At 46.9% G+C, this 18,117-nt stretch overlaps 1 protein-coding gene across 1 annotated transcript in view; it reads left to right on the top strand.

Annotated features, from left to right (window-relative positions):
* The first annotated feature begins 16,289 nt into the window (after positions 1 to 16,289).
* Positions 16,290 to 18,117, top strand: part of C8B (complement C8 beta chain) — a 37,045-nt gene continuing 35,217 nt past the window's right edge. Inside the window, exon 1 of the mRNA XM_084787245.1 lies at positions 16,290 to 16,455. Coding sequence (XP_084643371.1) covers positions 16,367 to 16,455 — 89 coding nt within the window. The 5' untranslated portion in view covers positions 16,290 to 16,366. The remainder of the gene's footprint in view (positions 16,456 to 18,117) is intronic.

Raw genomic sequence — 18,117 nt, forward strand, 5'->3', positions numbered from 1 at the left:
GAGTGTCTTTCTTAAAGCCCCCGAGCTCCAGGATGGCAAGGACAGGAATCAGGCCGCCACAGTCCCTCTGTTCATTTGGCCGAAGCCCATGATCCCTGTACCTTCTCCTCCCCTGACTTCTCTAAGCTAAAACGAGAACACTTGCATGCCCCCTCGCCCTTTCTTAATGCAAGGCAAGGGTTATATAGGCTTCCAGCGTTGTGTGTACGTCAGGATGCAGCTGGGAGCCTGCTCAAGAGGGGGAAGTCTCCTCACCTGACCCTTGACCTTCATCACCAGCATCAACAGACACCCACGCTCACCTCAAGAGCCCTTAGCTGAGTGTCATTGGGGAAATGGAGGATTCTAATTCGTTTCCAGTAAAGAGAATGGAAAGCTGGCGTTTGACATAAAGTCCTCATCGTGCCATTATCAAATAATTAATATTTTTTTAATACCTTGCCTGCCTTGTACCTATTGTCCCCTGGGTGCCAAATTCTGTAGAGGAGACTTTCACATATCATGCTTAATCCTGACAAAAATTCAAGAGATGAAGACTTCCTGTTGCATGGGTGAAGAAATACACCCCAGAGAGTCTATGTCTCATGTCCAAGGTGACACAGGGACCATTGGCAGCACCTGAGCACTGATCCCCCTGACTCCATACCTTGTCTCTGAAAGCTGTGTGACCTTGGGCAGTGCAGACCCCTCATCTGTGACATGACAGATAATGATAATGATTCATGTTGTGGGAGGACTCTGGGAATAAATAAATCAAAATGAATAAAATAACTCTCACTCATCTGGACTGCTGTCAGGATTGAGTAAGTTGATATGGGAGAGTGCTTTGTAAACGGCAGGGCACCCTACAAATGTTATCATCATTATTGTTATAATTCCAAAACTATGGCTGCTCCCATAAAAATAAAGCCAACTGTGGCATATATTTATGGCAACATGCCTCAGAAACAATTTCCATTGTGACAGGTTGCCTCCCTATCATGTTATTAAAAGGTTAAGGAAAATGAACAGTGGAGGATTAAGATTAGATCTTTCACACATGAAGCTACAAAATCAATAGGGCCCCCTTAATCTATCTCGTGATATGAAGAAATATACTGAGGTGCCTGGAACAATTACTCAGGAAAATGTCAACAGGTATTGACGAGAAGCCTGGCAAGGAGATGGCAGCCAAGGCTTGGCCGCTGACTCCCTTACCTCCCGGCCAACAGAGACTGATAATGTTCAGAGCACTTCAGAGGAAAGAGAGGGCAGTGAGAACAGACACTCTGCACTCCCTCAAAGTTCTGCATCTGCTTTGTCTGAGTCCGCAACTGGGTCAGAGCAGCATGGGGAGAAATGAGCAGCCTAAAAGCACCGTGGGGAGTGTGTGATGACACCTATTTGTGGCCTCGATGGGGCCTTGTTAAAACCTGCTATTAGTGTCCTTGTACTATGACGGTCATTATCACCCGTCCCTGGGAGTTACTTAGCATTTGGAGAATGCTAGTTATTTTCCAGCCACCTGTGGGACTGGAGACTCAGGCTGGGAAAGGATTCTTGGGGACCGCAGAGGAAGGCGGAATGTGGTATTACAAGCAGGCTTTTAAGCCAATCAGGTAAGATTTGACTACATCTCAGACTCAAGTCTGGCCCTACAACACCCTGCGAGAGAAAAGCCTTGGATCAACGATGACAGATGCATGGTTCTCTATCTGTGTGACCTTCCCACAGTCATAGTTACAGGACCAAAAGTGGTTTTGCCTGTAGAAAATCTGCCCAGGGTCAAGCAAGGCCCATGGATTTGCATACATTGTCCCCAACCCTTTCAACCCCATAATAAGTCTCCTTCTCTTTTTACAGAAAAAAAAAAGATCTGAGGATCTGAGAAGCACAGCACTTGCCTGGAGACACACATGTAAGTGACAGAACTCAGTGCAACTCAATGCTCCTCTTCAGCATTGCTTCCCAGGAGCACCAATCTCTGTGGAGCACCATGCACACCCGTAATGCCAGTTTTCTGAAGGCCGAGTTGGAAGGATCTCAAGTCCAAGGCCAGCCTGGATCACATGGTGATTGTGAGACTAGCCGAATCTACACAGCAATGCACTGTCTTTAAGAACAAATAAAAAAAGTGAAAATCCCAAACCAGAGACCTATACGTCTGCCAGACAGACGTATAGGGCAGAATTCAATGTGTAGTTCCTGCCAAACACAGCCAAAGAGGGGAACTCAAAGATGCTGAGTACCAGCAACAAGGGCCCGAAGAGGAACACAGAAAATGAGCAGATCCTGGAGCTGTCCAGGGAGGACTGGACCAAAAGTACAAGGTTTGGAAAGAAGCCCACTCACAAGTGCCTGCATGGACGTCCCGGGGCAGCATCAGTTATCTAAGTGTACCCACTGACTGCCTTCTCACACTCAAGGGCCCAGAGTATGAAACCCTGGGCTATAGTAGCCCCAGGCTTCCTTCTATCAGCAGAATTAACCGAAGCCAGTGTGGTTTCCAAGCTCTGGTGCATCTTTGCCCCATGTCAAGCAGGGGACTCTGATTACCACCTGCTTTCCAGTCCCCAAAAGAATCCAGGTGACTCTGGCTCCAACGCATGAGCCCTTGAGCTGGTACAGCCTGGGCGAGTTGGCCTGGCTCTGAAATGCCCTGGGGAATCCTATAAGGGTTACTGTTTTATTATGAAGGTGGGATCCCACCTGAGATTTGGGAAAGACATGGCATTCTTGAAAAGACACAGTGGCTGGAATAGGGCTAAACCTAGTTTCTCGTGTGACTCCCAAGACGCTTCCTCCCACTGCATTCTGCCTCGCGGAAGAATACCAAATCTGGGGTGAGGTCTTAGGTGTTGAACAGAACTTTTACATATGAAAGAGTCAACTTGAAGCCCACCTTCTACATTCATATCAGGAACTTGGAAGTGACAGTCAACTTCCAGACAGGAGTGACGTAAAGGGCTGGCGTGGATGCCCACAAGCTGCAGATGAGGAATTACGAGAAGTAGTGCTTCTGCAGCGTACTCAGCAGAGGCCGGACAGTGTTCAGAACATTTCATGTTAATTGTTAAACTCTCAGAAGACTCTTGGGGAGTGGATATGACCTGTCTCAACTTCAATGAGGGAAAAATAAAAGAAACTCGGTCAGTGTGTGCAGCAGCCAGCCCACTCCTGTGCCATGCAGCAAGGCCGCTGGGTGCGGGCAGTGGCCACCACCCATGTCACCCTGGGAGGAGACAGGAAGAGATCCCTGGACCCATGTAGGGAGGTTGGAAAATGAGAGACCCTGGGGAAGAACAAACAGCCACACTGATGATGCAGATATTCGGCTTGGGTCTGAAGTTAGTTAATTCATGCGTGCAGAATAGAGGCTTGTAAAGTATTAACATTTATATAAGGCTCCTGGAGTTGTTTGTTTGCACACCTGAGAGTCAAAAGGAATTAGTTGGCTTGGTCAGTCAGTGTGGTGAGGAGGCCCCAGACGCAGCTTAAGCTTCGACTCTGTTATCCGTCAACCAAGAGCAGAAAGCCAAACTCACAAGGCAAAGACGGCAAGATTGGACACTGAGTGGGCCTAGATAGGTATCGGTGTCTCCTTCTGGAAGGAAAGGTGACCGTGTTTGTCCCGCGCTTGTCACCGAAGTTTTCTCACCATGGGTAGATAGATGCAGGTCAAAGTGAGTCAGAGTCTGCTAGCTCTGTAAATTTGGCAGGATTAAGCTAACAACAGGAGTACTGTCGACAACAGAACTCAATAGTCCCTACTTAAATCCTGCTGTGGAGGATTCTGTGCTAAACACTGTGACAATCCTGAATTGAAAAGTACAGTACAAGGTCACACAGCTGGCACGTGGGAGAGGCCAACCCACCAGCCTACAGAGCCTGCTCTCTACGTATGTGTCATACCAGCCTGACTCCATGTGTTTGATTTGCAAAGTTAAGCAGAAACTTATACAATAAACTATGGAAATGCCTGGCTAGCGTCGTTCTGACATCAGATGTGGTATCTTTAGATACGGGAATAGCCCCTCTGTGCACAGGAAGCCAGCTTCTCCTGGCTTGAATTTGCTTGTAAGATATCCTGACCCTCTATCCTAAGTGTCCCTGATCTTTTCACTCATGTTCTACCTCTGTGCTACATTGCTTCCATGCACGAGTGTTTATACAACCATTTGAAGAAAAGACCCGTATAGTCTTTTTTTTTTTTTTAACCACTGATTCACAAAAGCCTTAAATCTTGAACTGTGAGTCCAGGAATGACTTCTCCTGTGGACGGGTGTGCAGTGATCTACTTGTCACTTTAGTCAGGAGGTTTGCCAATTTCTGTGAGCATATACAAAGAAGTGTTTGTGTTCATGAGCTTGTGTGTATGTGCGTGCGTGCATGTGTGTTGTCAGCAGTAGCTAAGCAAGGGCATTTTCAGGCTGCCTTTTGGGGAGAAACAGGCCTTTTGACTGATTTATTAACCCATTTTTATTTCACTATTGTGACCAAATATCTGACAAAAAGCAGGTTAAGGGGAGAAGGCTTTATTCTGAATCATGGTTTCATAGGTTCGGTGCAGGGGTGGCTCACACAACACAGCCAGAACACCGTGACAAAAGGGATGTGTGGAGGAGGCTGCTTGTCTCCACGACCAACTGGGCTTGAGCAAAGAAGGAACTGGAAACCAAGTCCAGCCTCCAAGCCATTCACTCAGTGAGCTGCTCCCCGAAACTGGTTTCTACCTACAGGGAACAGAGCTTCCCCCAAACAGCACAACCAACTAAGGACAGAGCATTCAAACTAAGAGATTATGAGGTGCTGTTCATATTGAAGCCATAACTTTTCACCTCTGGTCCTAAATGATGGTGACCATATCATAATAAAAAAAAATCACTTATTCAATCTCCAATAGTCTTTGATGTCGTAATAGTTCCAAAATTGCTCAGGAGTTTAACCAATTAAGGACAGAGTATCCAAATTAAGAGACTATGAGGTTCCATTCATATTGAAGCCATAACTTTTCACCTCTGGTCCTAAATGATGATGACCATATCATAACAAAAAAAATCAGTTATTCAATCTCCAATGTCTTTGACGTCGTATTAGTTCCAAAATTGTTCAGGAGTTTAAGTTGAAAGTTTCCTCTAAGACACAAGGCAGACTCTCCCAAAAAACAATAAGGACATAGGTCAGAGAGATGACTCCAAAACTCAGCAAGGAGAACATTCCACACTGCAACTCTCCATCCACGGTCTGAGGCATGTGGTTTATCTAGGATTGGAGAGCCCTGCCCCCATGGATTTACTGCTTGCAGTCACATGGGCACCCACAACAGGTCCAAGTGTGATTTCAACAGTTCACCAAAGTTCAACTTAGTGTACCCATGAGTTTGTATAGAGAGCCTGGGTAAGGAGCTACTTACTAGAGTACAGATGACTGCAAAGTAGCTGTGTCGCTGCAAAGTCCCACTCCAAGATGGATGGCTACCTTAGGAAGCTGCGCCATGGAGTTTTCATGTCAACTCACCTCCTACTTCCCATGTAGTCTAGAGGATACTGAATAGGATGGAAGGACATCTGGAAACCCTCCCTAGGGAGTATCGGTAGCCTTTGCGGGAAATGTTTATTTTCAAGTTATAGCAGTTGGTGTACATTAAGTTTTAAACTTTATTTTATTTAAGTGTGTGTGTGTGTGTGTGTGTGTGTGTGTGTGGTGCACGCACATACATGTAGAAGACAGAGATCTGTGTTGGGATGTCTTGTTTTCCTACTCTCCACCTTACATTTTTTTAGACAGGGTCAGTCCACTGAACCCAAAGGTAACCATTTCTGTTAGTCAGCCCAATGGACATGCCTATTTTGTTTCCCCAACCTCACAGCTCTGAGGTTACAGGCCTGCACTGCCATGCTCAGCTTTTACGTGAAAGTTTAGAGTCCAAATTCAGGTCTATATATTTGTGCAACAAGCCTTTTACCCACTGGGCCACCTCTCTAGCCCTTTGGCTTGCATGTAAAAGAAATAAAATATTTCCCCACAGAGCAGTGTAATTTTCTGGATTGGTACCTGATCTTCAAAGATGGCTTCCAGTGAGCAACACAGTCTGTATTCCCCCAGTGCTTCTCTCTTACACACAGTGTGACCCATTTCAACAAGTGGAATGTGTTAGATTTAAAATGTAGTTACTTGGACTACATTAAGATGCTTCTGCTTTTAAGCTGTTATTTCTATGAATGATGTCCAACTTCCCTGGTTGGACCAAGAGAGACCATGCAGTGGCCTGTGGGGTGGAATGGCTTCTTGATAAAGAAAAGCGCTCCACTCAACCTGGGTTCCATTTGAGATGCCATAGCCAGCCCTTAAGCATCAAGCATCCCAACCAAGAGACCTGTGAGCAGGGAATCGTTTGTGATACTCCAGCTGTCCAGCCGTCCAGCCTTCCAGCCGTCACACAGAACACTGACCATTCTGCCCTGCTCAGGCTGACTTCTTGGCCTACAGAATTGTGGTAATTGTGGTAGTGTTGATTTTTAAGCCTGTTTTAGAGCAATTTTTTTCCTGACCATACCAGACAACAGAAGCCCTGCACATCCATAGCTACAACAAAAGTCTTGACCCTATAACCTCTTTGTTGCTTTGCTCCAGGCTTCACAAGGACAGAAGCTCCTCATATTTCTCTACCGTGGCTCCCAACCTAGGAATCAATTTACAGTTACTAATTCATCATTATAGATATATGTAACGATCTGAGTTTATTTTTCTCTCCAAAAATGAAGGCTCTATGAGTGCAGCGAGCCAGGCGTCGTAGTTGCTGATGTGCCCTCCACCTTAGTGAAGAGCTTGGTCCAGTGAACATTGAAAAATAATTATTTTTTGAATGTATAAATGAATCGATGGAAAGCTTAGATTCGTATGACGTTGGGAGCATTGGAAGCACGCAGACTGAAAAATTGTTCATTTGCTGGGCTAAGGAGTTTGAACTTGGTCCTGTAATGAGTGAATGAGCAGATGAGCAAAGTGGATTAAATTTCACCATTTGCTGCAGCTAATCCACAAAATCAATGCAAATACATAATCCATCCAGTTGTTTAAAGTCCCCCAGGTAATTAGTGCTGTGGCACATTGCCAGCTACAATCCCATCTTCCCTCCTCACACATTTGAGCATTCCTGGAAATATTTGAAGTAGAAAATGAATACTCCGAATGTTTTTATTGTTTTTAAATTCAGCCGCCTGCACCTATGTATTTTATTTTTATTTACTATTAGTGTCTTGTGCACAGCATGGTGGGAGCGTGTGTGTGTATGGACATACACGCCAGAGTCCAGAAGACAACTCTGTGGAATCAGTTCTCTCCTTGAATTTTTATATGATTTACCAAACTTAAATTTGGGTAACCAGGCTTGCCCAGCAAAGGCCTTTGCCCTTTGAGCCATCTCACTAGCCCTGTACTTAACACATATTTTTCGGGGGAGTTGGGGGTTCAAGACAATGTTTCTCTGTGTATTCTTGGCTGTCCTGGACTCACTTTGTAGACCAGGCTGGCCTCGAACTCAGAGATTTGCCTGCCTCTGCCTCCGGAGTGCTGGGATTAAAGGTGTGTGCCTTTATTTACACCTATTGTGTAAATAAAATAATGCATATTTTATATACACAAAATACATGTCTCCCTTGGTTGAACCCGAGACATTTCAGTGCCTATGCTGATGAAATCCATGGTCATCATGGATGGGGTTAAGGAAATATTTAAACTTGGAAGGACCATGAAAAGCGCCTGGTAAAAGGCAGTGTGCTGTGCTCCAGCGTTCATCTGACATTCAGTTTTAACAAGATACTAAGAACTGCAAGGCGACCTCCGCCCCATCTGGCATGTGAAATCACCCATAGGAATCATGGAGACAGTGCTGCTCTGTGGCTAAGTTTGACATGTCTTCAGTTGGGAATTCCACCCACAGAACATGGCCCACCTGTCCTGCTCTAGTGTTGCTTCTTGGCCAATTCTCTTCATATACAATGTTAAGTCGCCTCTGGCCAGCATGGCCTTGATTAGGAGCCAAGCATCATGGCAACCCTTGGTGCTAAATCAAATCTCACTTGAGAACTTGCCTCACTCCATTTGTATTTGGTTAGCATGGCCTGAATGCTGGGGGCTAAGCTGCAAAGCCAGCTCTCCCGTCCTCACTCTGGCCAATCCCCCATCTTGTGACTCACTTTTGGGCCCTTGCTGGCTATGATAGTGCTCAACAGCAGTGCTAATCATGTGATCTTGGTGTGATTCCTGCTTTTTTTTTTCACCTATATGGCTTATGCTCAGTATTGTCGGTCTCTATTTATTACTTTATTTTATACTGCTATAACAAAATGCCAGGGGCTTGGTACTTTATAAAAAACAAAAAGGTTTCTTTGGCTTACAATTCTGGTGACTGGAGAATCAAAGAAGTATGGCATATGAAAGAGGCCAAAAGGATGAGGTTGCCTGACTTTATAACCCATTCTTTTAAAATAAAAAATGAATAAAAATCAAGTCCTTGAGAGGCACGTTGCTGCCTTCTAAGAACAGTTCACTTCTCCCGTGACCTCCTGTTATTCCTACCTCATAAAGGTTCTACCTCCACCACCACTGACAAGCTGACAACTAGGATTCCAGCACACACATCTGTGTGGCGAGGAGGGACACACACTCAAGCCATAGCTAAACCATACCACTTGCTATACGTGTATGTCAGGGACAACACCCCATTTGAACTTTGTGGACCTAACACACACTAGAAGAAGCCTGTGCACATCCACACAGAACCAACTGCCCATTCTCCACATGAGGAGAGGACACACAATCCCCCTTTCTGTCAACACAGGACAAACAAAACGCTGGGGTGGCAGTGAACCACCCTCACTAAAGAGACACCACCTTTGTGGCCCTCCAGAGCTGTCAGTTCACTGAGGTGGCTGTTTCTCACCCATGACTTTTCTATTGAATGTATGCCATTCTGTGAGGCGGGGAATTGGAGTTGGAGGGATGGACTATTTGCTTAGGTAATGCCCTCCAATACAGCAGAAAATGACTAGCATCCCCACGGTTCAGAACAGTGGCGGTCTCTTTCTTACTCAAGAATCACCTGCCAGCAGAGGATGGGAAGGACTGTGTTCCACCACAATGAGAGCCAGGCTGCCAGACTACCCTCTTCTGCATCAGCTTCCAAGCTCACTCCATCTGTCTACACCAACTGGGAGGAGGAGAGAAGAGAATCTGTAGGAACATGCATGCCCTGTGTACACCTCTCAAATTAGCATCACTATGGCCCACCTTGCCTGGCAGATGAGTATTGTAAAGGAGCAATTGGTAGTTAATGGCATCTGAGGGAGCAATAATTATTACTAATTTGGGCATGTGGCCACTAGTAGGTTGTCCATGCTCCTGTGAGTGACCACACACCCATGCATATTACAGGCAGCACTAATTGGACACAGTGGGTATATATAGATGTAGACAGATAAGGAGATAGATGATAGATAAATAGGTAGGTAGATAGATAGATAGATAGATAGATAGATAGATAGATTAATAGATGGGGTGGGAAGAATAGCATGTTTAGACTGTTTGGGAGCTGAAGAAGGTGAATATAAACAATGCATTTTATACAATTATGCAATTCTCAAATAATAAAATTTAAATGATAATAAGGAAAGACAGATGAAGTAGCATATATCACTTACTTGCCCCTCTATTTCACTGAAGAGACTCTAGACTCAGGGCCACACATAATGAACAGTAATGGGAACTGGGAAATGTAGTAGAGCCTGACAGGAAAAGGATAAGGCTTCCATCAACAGCTATTCTCTTAGCCACAAAAGCATGAGACTCTCCTCCTCTAATACCGGGGCTTTGGTTATTTTTCCTTCCTTCCCACCTTCCCCCTTCGTTCTTTCTCATTTGGACCTTGTTTTCTCCAGAGTGTCCTCCAGTGACCTTGCTGCCCACTCAGCCCACCACACTTCTTCCACAAACAATTTTAAAGCCACCTTGGTGATAATATGCATGCCATGCATAAGGAGCTGCCATATGCACAATCACCTCCAGGGATGCGGTTAGCACAGCCAATCATCTGCTAAGGGCTCTTTTTTTGGGGGGGGAGGGATTAGAAGAATGGATTTAATATATGAATCTTCTTTTATTTAAACACATTTTTATTGAAAAATAAAATAATTCATATTACATCTCATTTGCTATTCCATCCCATGCATCCTCCCATTCCTCCCTCCCTCCCACTTTCACCCCATTCCCCTTCCCTATTGACTGTGACTGAGGGGGACCTCCTCTCCCTGAATATGATGCTAGGGTATCAAGTCTCTTCTTGGTAATCTGCTATCCTTCCTCTGAGTGCCATCGGGCCTCCCCATCAAGGGGACATGGCCAAATATGGGGCACCAGAGTTCGTGTGAAAGTCAGTCCCCAGTCTCCACTTAACTGTGGAGAATGTCCTGTCCCTTGGCTAGATCTGGGTAGGCGTTTATGATGACTGCACGTATTGTCCTTGGTTGGTGCCTTAGATCGAGCAGAACCCCTGGGCCCAGATCCGCCCATCGTAGTGTTCTTCTTGTAGGTTTCTAGGACCCTCTGGATCCATCTATTCCCCTATCTCCTATATTTTTCTCACCTAGAGTCCCAGTAGGAAGTCCTCACCTCTATCAAAGGCTAAGGGCTCTTTTAAAGCAGGTGCCTGAACCTCAAGGAAAATCCTTCAGTCAATCTTACAGAAGTCAGGGGTTTGCAGACACTGGCTAAGGCTCTGGAGCAACAAGAGGGGCCCACAACAGTGGCCCTGGAAGGAAAGGGGCACCCTTGCACGATTGTGCTGCTGTCCACAGGTGGTAGGTGTGAGAGGGAGGGGGATGAAGGAACAAACGCTTACTGCCAGAACAATGCTGCTCTGACCAGCTGCCACTCTCAGCCCCTGGGAGCTAATATGCCTTCCTTAACAGAGCCACCATCTCTGTCATAGCACTCCTGCCTTTGTGCGGAGCTGCGCAGTATCCAAAGCCGCTCACAGGCAGCGTGGCATTGGCCTCTCCGAGGCTGACTCAATGTGTATGCTGTGCTCCTATCTCTGCAGTGCCTCGGGGGGGGGGGGGGGGGGGGCTCCTTGCTCCACCGCTTCTCCTTAATCCATTCTCTGCGCTGCTGCAGCAAAAGACTCTCCATCACAAAGCGAGTCGCCCCTCCCCTCGGCCCCTGATGTTCAGATGCTCTCCCTGCACTTAGAATAAAATCCAAGGCGGCAGCAGCACTACCCATGAGGCCCTGGTAATATGATCCCAGCCAATCTCCCTATTTTCATTTCTTTCTACTAATAGCCATGCTGAACCCCTTTGTGTCTCCACCCTTAGACCTCTGTCCCTGCAGGGCTCCACCCCCCCCACCCCCCCACTTCCAACCACCCCCCAACCGCCCCCACCCCCCTACCCCACACCCTCACCAGCACCCCACCCCCCACCCACCTCCCACCCCCACCACCCGGCCCCCCACCTTCACCCCCTCACCCCCTCCTCACTCTGGTCTTATGAGTTCTCCCTAACCCTTAAGACCAGTTACCTTCTAAGAAACACCACCACCACCACATACACATGCATGCATTTGTCCTGTGCTCGGACTACACCAGGCGGACCTCTGTCCCAGTGCAGTTTCACAGGATGCTGTCAGCTCTCATGGGGGATGGGCTATTGCATCTTGAGACCTGCTGAGTTAACACTGTACCCATTGGCTAGTAGATGCTCAATGAATGACCGCTGCAGCACTGCTTCAAGAAGCCTGTATTTGCAACTGAGGTTGCGCAGAGGGCTTAAGAGATTTCTTCAGGATATAAACTAATAAATAAGATGCAGCGATTAACCTTGACTGGATTAAGAACTGCCTGGGATTTCTATAAAGCACACCCCTGAGTGTGTGAGGGGAGGCCCCCCCCTTAGAAAAAGTAAGATTGTACAGGGCATCTCTAGAGATGACTAGATTGGGGTATCATCTCTAGAGATAGCAGGTAGGAAGCCTCTTTAGACATGGTTAGATTTGGGGTCATCTCTCGAGATGGCTAGATGGGGGCATCTCTTGAGATGATCAGGTGGTAGGGCACTCACGGAATGAGCATATTACTGGATGGCTGGGTTCATCGCAAGATGGCATTAGCAGCAGGTGGTAAAAGATGGGGCTTGGAGTCTGGTTGGAGAAATTAGGTTTCTAGGGGTCTTCTTAGGGGAGGTTTATCTTGTTGTGGCCTCTTCTGTATGCTGTAGGATCATTTCTCGATTTCCCAGAAGAGAAAAATCTTTGCCATGTGCTTCTGCCGCCATGATGTTCTGTCCAAGCACGTGGGTCAACAGAACAGTATGAAACCACAAGGCAAGTTAACTCTTTCTCCTATTAATTATTTCTGTTAGGTATTCTGGTCACACGGACAAATAAGTCCAAGTTGCTTTTTATCACGGTAATAGAAAACAGCAAAGACACACACCCAGCAGGGGATCGGACCAATAGAGCTACCAGCTTTGCCCAACCTTCGTAAGTGACCCACAGAATAATGAGCTGACATATGGTTCTTGTTTTAAGCTACATGAAGCAACCATTAAGAGGTAACAAATGGGAGTGCGGTGCTTTTGTGGCAAAACCAGCAAACGTGGAGTTGGCTGTGGACCTGAGTATAGGCCGCAAAAAAATCCATCAGCAGGGGTTGGCAAATAGGTTCAGAAATGATGGATTTCTACATAAAGTGTAACAGCATATGGACACATGACCCATTTTAAAGCTCTCTGGTGATCAGCAATAAGAGGTACAGCCCTGAGGACAGCAGCTAGACCAGAGGACTCATGAGGTATTATCTTTTCAACCTGAAGCAATGTTGGCACTCCCTAAGAGCAGGGGAGAGCCTCTGAGTGTGAAGAGACACAGTCTGGGAGTCAGAAAAAGATATTATATCTAGCAATGTCTTTGCTGCCACCCAGCTGTGAAAGGAGCTGTGGAGCCCCAACCTACAGGCATGGGAGGTTGGTTTACTGTTGGTTGCAAACAGGATGATGAATGGGAAGACTATGACATTGCTAAAAAGCTAGTCATGGAAATCTTTGTTATTATCTCTGCATCTGCAGGCTACCATCCCACGTGAGCTCAGGTGAACAGCGTGGGGAATCCCAGGGGGTGCTGTGACGTTAGAATTCCAGGAAATCTGTTTGGGCCCAAAGGATGCTGGAAAGCAGGCATAGGTCAGCTGGGACCAAGTGACATTGGTATAAAACAATGAGTATAGTATTTAGCCACCCTGTGGCAACTATTCTGAGCAAGCATAGAGGTGAGAACACATGACTCATTTGCGTATCTTTGACTTTTAGGTTCTTTCGCAGATGATTGGTAGCAAGGAGGTCCAAAGGAGATCCTTACTGTATAAGGATTTGATTCCTCCTACCTGCACAGTTGTTAGGTTTTGTTTTGTTTTGTTTTGTTTTTTAAGGAAAATGCTTCCATCCGACTGGCCCATGGGCAAATCTGTGGGGCATTTACTCGGTTAATGATAGATGCTGCGGGGCCCAGCCCACTGTGGATGGTGTCACCTCTGGGCGGGCGGGTCTGGGTTATATCGGAAAACAAGCTGAGCATTTGGAGACAAGCCAGGAAGCAGCTTGCCTCCATGCTCACTGTTTCTGTCCCTGCCTCCAGGTTCCTACCTTGAGTTCCTTCTCTGGCTTCCCTCATGATGGACTGTGATCAGGTTGATTAGGCCAAATAAGCCTGTTCCTCCCCGAGTTGCTTTTGGAGGTGGTTTCTTTATCACGGCATTAGGAAGCAAACTAACACACACATGGGTAGGAACAGAGGTCATTCTTGGAACTCAATTTTCTGCCTGCTTACCAATGATTAACTACAGCAATCAATTGTGTCAAGGTTCAGGTCAACTGCATCCTTTGGGGATGTTGGTGGGACAGTGCCTTGTGTTTGAGTTAATGGTGACTGTAATACGGACAGGTTGGTTTACTGTATCATATGTGCTCTGTGCTGTGCGCACTGTGAATGTGAGGGGGGCCACTAGCTTCCCAAAATGTCCCTTCAACCCTTTTCTTCATGCCCAACCCCAGACCAGCTACTCCAGCAGACAAAGAGAGGTGCTGGGCAAGGAGAGCATCCCAACTTGTATAGGAAGTAGGTGAAGAGTCTCACATTTTAAACATTCAAATCTGGAGACAACCCATGGAGGGGATGCCAATGAATGGCCTCTGTTTTACAAATGAGAGAGTCTGGGAGAAATGTGTAGTGGCAAAGAACAGCAAATGCTTTTTCTATCCCACCCTCATGTGCTACAAGTCACATGCCCCGCCCCCAAGGTTCCTCACTGGGTTCCTAATTCTCTATTGTCTCCAGGTTGGAATCAGGGTCACAGTCCAAGTAGGACTGAAATATATAAATGCCCACCTCATGCCTGATAGAAGCTTCTTTTCTTTCCTTCCTTCCTTCCTTCCTTCCTTCCCTCCCTCCCTCCCTCCCTCTCTCTCTCCCTCCCTTCCCTGCCTCCCTCCCTCTGTCTGTCCCTCCCTCCCTCCTTTCCTTCCTTCCTCCCTCCCTCCTTTCCTTCCCTGCCTCCCTCCCTCCCCTCCCTCCCTTTCCTCCCTTCCCTCCCTCCCTCACTCCCTCCTTTCCTTCCTTCCTCCTTCCCTTCCTCCCTCCCTCTCTCCCTTCCTCTCTCCCTCCCTCTTTCCCTTCCTCTCTCCCTCCCTCCTTCCCTTCCTCTCTCCCTCCCTCCCTCCCTTCCTCTCTTCCTTCCTCCCTCCCTCCATTCTTTCCCTCCCTCCCTCCCTTCCTTCCTTCCAATGGTGTTTGTGTACAACCATACGTATACAGTGGTCAGAGGAGGACACCCAGTGTGCTCCTCTACAATTTTCTGTCTTATTCCTTCAAGACAAGGTCTCCTGGTCCTGGAGATTGTGTTCACTATAGGTGCCTGTGACTGTACCTAGTGGAATTTTGCTTTCAGTGTTGTTTTTAAACATGGGTACTGAAGACCTGAGCTTAGTCTCCCTGTTGCACAGGTGCCCTTACATACCAAGCCATCTCCCTAGACTCCAAAAAGCATTAAGGTATTAAAGTAAGTGTCTGAGTAGATTGTGCTATTTCTACAGTGTTTATGTGTGGTCTGTCCTTTAAGTTGACTGAACAGGGAGGGGTGGCAGGTGTACCTGGGATCCATCCTGAGCAACAGAAAGCTGTGAATGGGGATGCCTAGCCACCTGCTAGGCACAAATAGTAGACTGAGGGTTGTGAGTGATACCTGCCTTGGCTGTGATCAGCCATAGAGAAGGAACCAGGGTTTCTAGAACCTGGAAATCAAGGGAAGTGGTAGGTGAAGAATCTGGTAGCCACTCAGGTATATTACCTGTGGCTCTCAACAGTCTCCAGGAAATATTAGAAACAAATGTTGAATTTTCCTGAATCATTGGCCACTAACCTTTACTTCCTAGCAAGCTCAGGGCTGAATGCCCCATAAATAAGACTCTATAGAAGTTGTGTTAATTCTTCAATGCATATTTGCATATTTTTTTAAAATTATAATTTGTTCAATATCTCTTTGCATGACATTAGCACGTTCAGTATTTCATCTAATTCTTGCCGCTCTGAGGCATTTGATCAAGAGGAAATAGCGAGTGCCAGCTGCATATGGAGGGGCCATGTACCTGCCTGGCAATGCTCAGTGTGTTCTGAATAGTTAAATGTCCTCATGTCCTCAGGTTTTACTAGCAGATACTAAGCATCATAATAATGGGTTTCATTGTGACGTTTTTAATGCATATTTTTAACTTATCTCCTATCATTTCCCTTCAGCACAGCACCGGGAGGTGAGCACAGTGGTTATCTGTTTTACAGAGTGGGTAGTATGTGTTCAGTTGAGAATCATAGAGGAAGAATTTGAACTCAGTTGGAAGGCATATAGAAGGAATTCTAAGTCATGTACGTGGGCTCTGGAGCCCTGCTTAGAGTTGCTACGGATCTGGGACTCAACTCCAGGCCCGTTTGACTCCAGACCCTGCAGTCCTTTTGCTGAGAGCAGAGCATGTGCTGAGCTCACTGCTTTCTCTACAGTAACATATCCGATCCTCGCCATTTCAGGGAGGCTATGGTATGTGGCTACCTGAGGTGCCCAGGTGGGGTAACTTGCATGGAATTGCAGTTTAACTCACTGTCGTTGGTTTGCAGCGTCACAAGTGAGTACATTTCTGCTGCTGTGCAAAGTCGACTGAGGTTCCAGGCAGCGGCTCCTGTTTGCTTTGCTGAGCTGTTTGCTCTGTGGGAACAGCACTGAAAGTAGCAACAGTGCATAGGCCTGTCATGCACCCAGGAGCCTCCCTGGAGTTCCTGCCACACAGACAGCATGAAGACAGGAGCTCAGGCTTGGAGGACACCGACAGAGTCGTTTCTTCTCTGCGCTGTCCTAGCATGTCTCCATTTCCTCGGTTCCAGGTAAGTGATGGGCGCAGATGATTTCCTGATCAATCCTGTGGAAGAAAGCAGAGAGCCACATAATGCTGACCAACCCCGCCAGAACGTCTCTTAAAGCAATGTGCATGTGTCTGATAAAATTAAGATCAACAAATCCTTCTGAGTCGTTATGAACCCAGGTGGCTGGCTTCAACAAAGGTGCCTGTTAAAGACCTGACATGCTTAAACGTATCCTGTTGTGCTGAGAAGAATAGGGAACAAGTGCTACATTCTCAGTGAAGCTTTGGTCTGGCTCTTTATGCAGAAGACGGTTTATTATATAATGAAAAACTAGCCAGTTCACATGAGTCATCTTAATAAATGGCAGTGTCTTGCTCTACCTTTTTATCAGACCAATATATCTAGGGTGAGTGGATGAGTAGGTCTCTCAAACTCTTGCTTCCTCGCTTTCACTTTTCCCCTCTCTCAGATGTTTGTTCCAAGAAACTGATTTGTTTCATCAAAGTATCCATGCATAGAATGAGAAACAGCTAAAGGCAATAATAATCTTAGTCAGGGCTCAGACATGAGTTGCAGGGAAGGGTGTGCCAGCACCATCTGAAGACCCTCTTGTGCCTGAGCAGTTCCCACCATAAGAGGTGGAATGCTCAGGTACCTGAATGCTCATGAGCACAGGTCCCTGACAGTAACCGCTCATCAGGGTGAGCAGCGCCACATTCTGAGCTCAGTCCCTACTGAGCACCTTCTCAAGGACCAGGATTTTGAGTCTTCACCACCCACAAGACACTCCAGACTCACATTTAGAATTAGAACGACCCTCAACTTGGTGAAGAGACCAACTCTGCTGCCAAGGCTTTCCGTGCATTTACTTTTGGGCACAGAAGACTCTGCAGTACCCAGTGATAGTGTGCTTGGAGGAGAGGGCTCATGCAACCCTTCCAGAAGCAGCATGTCCCTGTACACTGCCCCTTGACTGCCCTGGAAGATACAGAATGGAACACAACTCAAACTCATGTTCTCAGGGAGCCTGGCAATGTGGGAGTGAAGACAGAGGCCTGTGAGAGCTGGCGCAGGGACAAGCAGCAAGTGCGGAGCGTGCCCAGTCTTCCTGAGCAGGGGCCCTGGCAAGGGGCGAAGCATGCACCAGATAGAAGTCACAGCATATGAGAAGGCATGGAGTTGTGAGAGAGCCTGGCTTGTTCCCGAGGCTCCAGGTACATTTCAGTACTGTGGAGCAGACATCAAGGTGGAAACTGGGAAGAGGAATGGGTACAGGTATCTAGGAGATGCAAGCCTTAGCCTTCAGGCAGAGAGGGTTTGAGGGGAAGGGGTACCACAATGCGATGTATGGATTGGCAAGTTCCCTTTGACATAGAGGCTGCTCTTCTGCCAGGGGAGAAAAGTGTGGGCTATAAAATTCACAGCTGTGTCACGTGAGCAAGGGAATGGCCCCTTGTTCTCACTCTGTGGAAGGACAAACTTATTCTTTTGGGGGAAGGGGACGGGGGGGGGGGGGGAGGGAGACAATGGCTCACACTCAGCGAGCCTCCAGCCCTTCCCTGACTCCTGGTTGAATATTCTGCTCTTCACCTGTGATTTCTACAAGCCTGTGCTGAACACAGCATGCCTTTGAGTATCAGACACAAAAAAGCAGAAGAAACGTATTCTGCTCACAGGCAGGAC

Source organism: Acomys minous, assembly GCF_964271855.1.
Source record: "Acomys minous genome assembly, chromosome: 6".
Classification (NCBI taxonomy): domain Eukaryota; kingdom Metazoa; phylum Chordata; class Mammalia; order Rodentia; family Muridae; genus Acomys; species Acomys minous.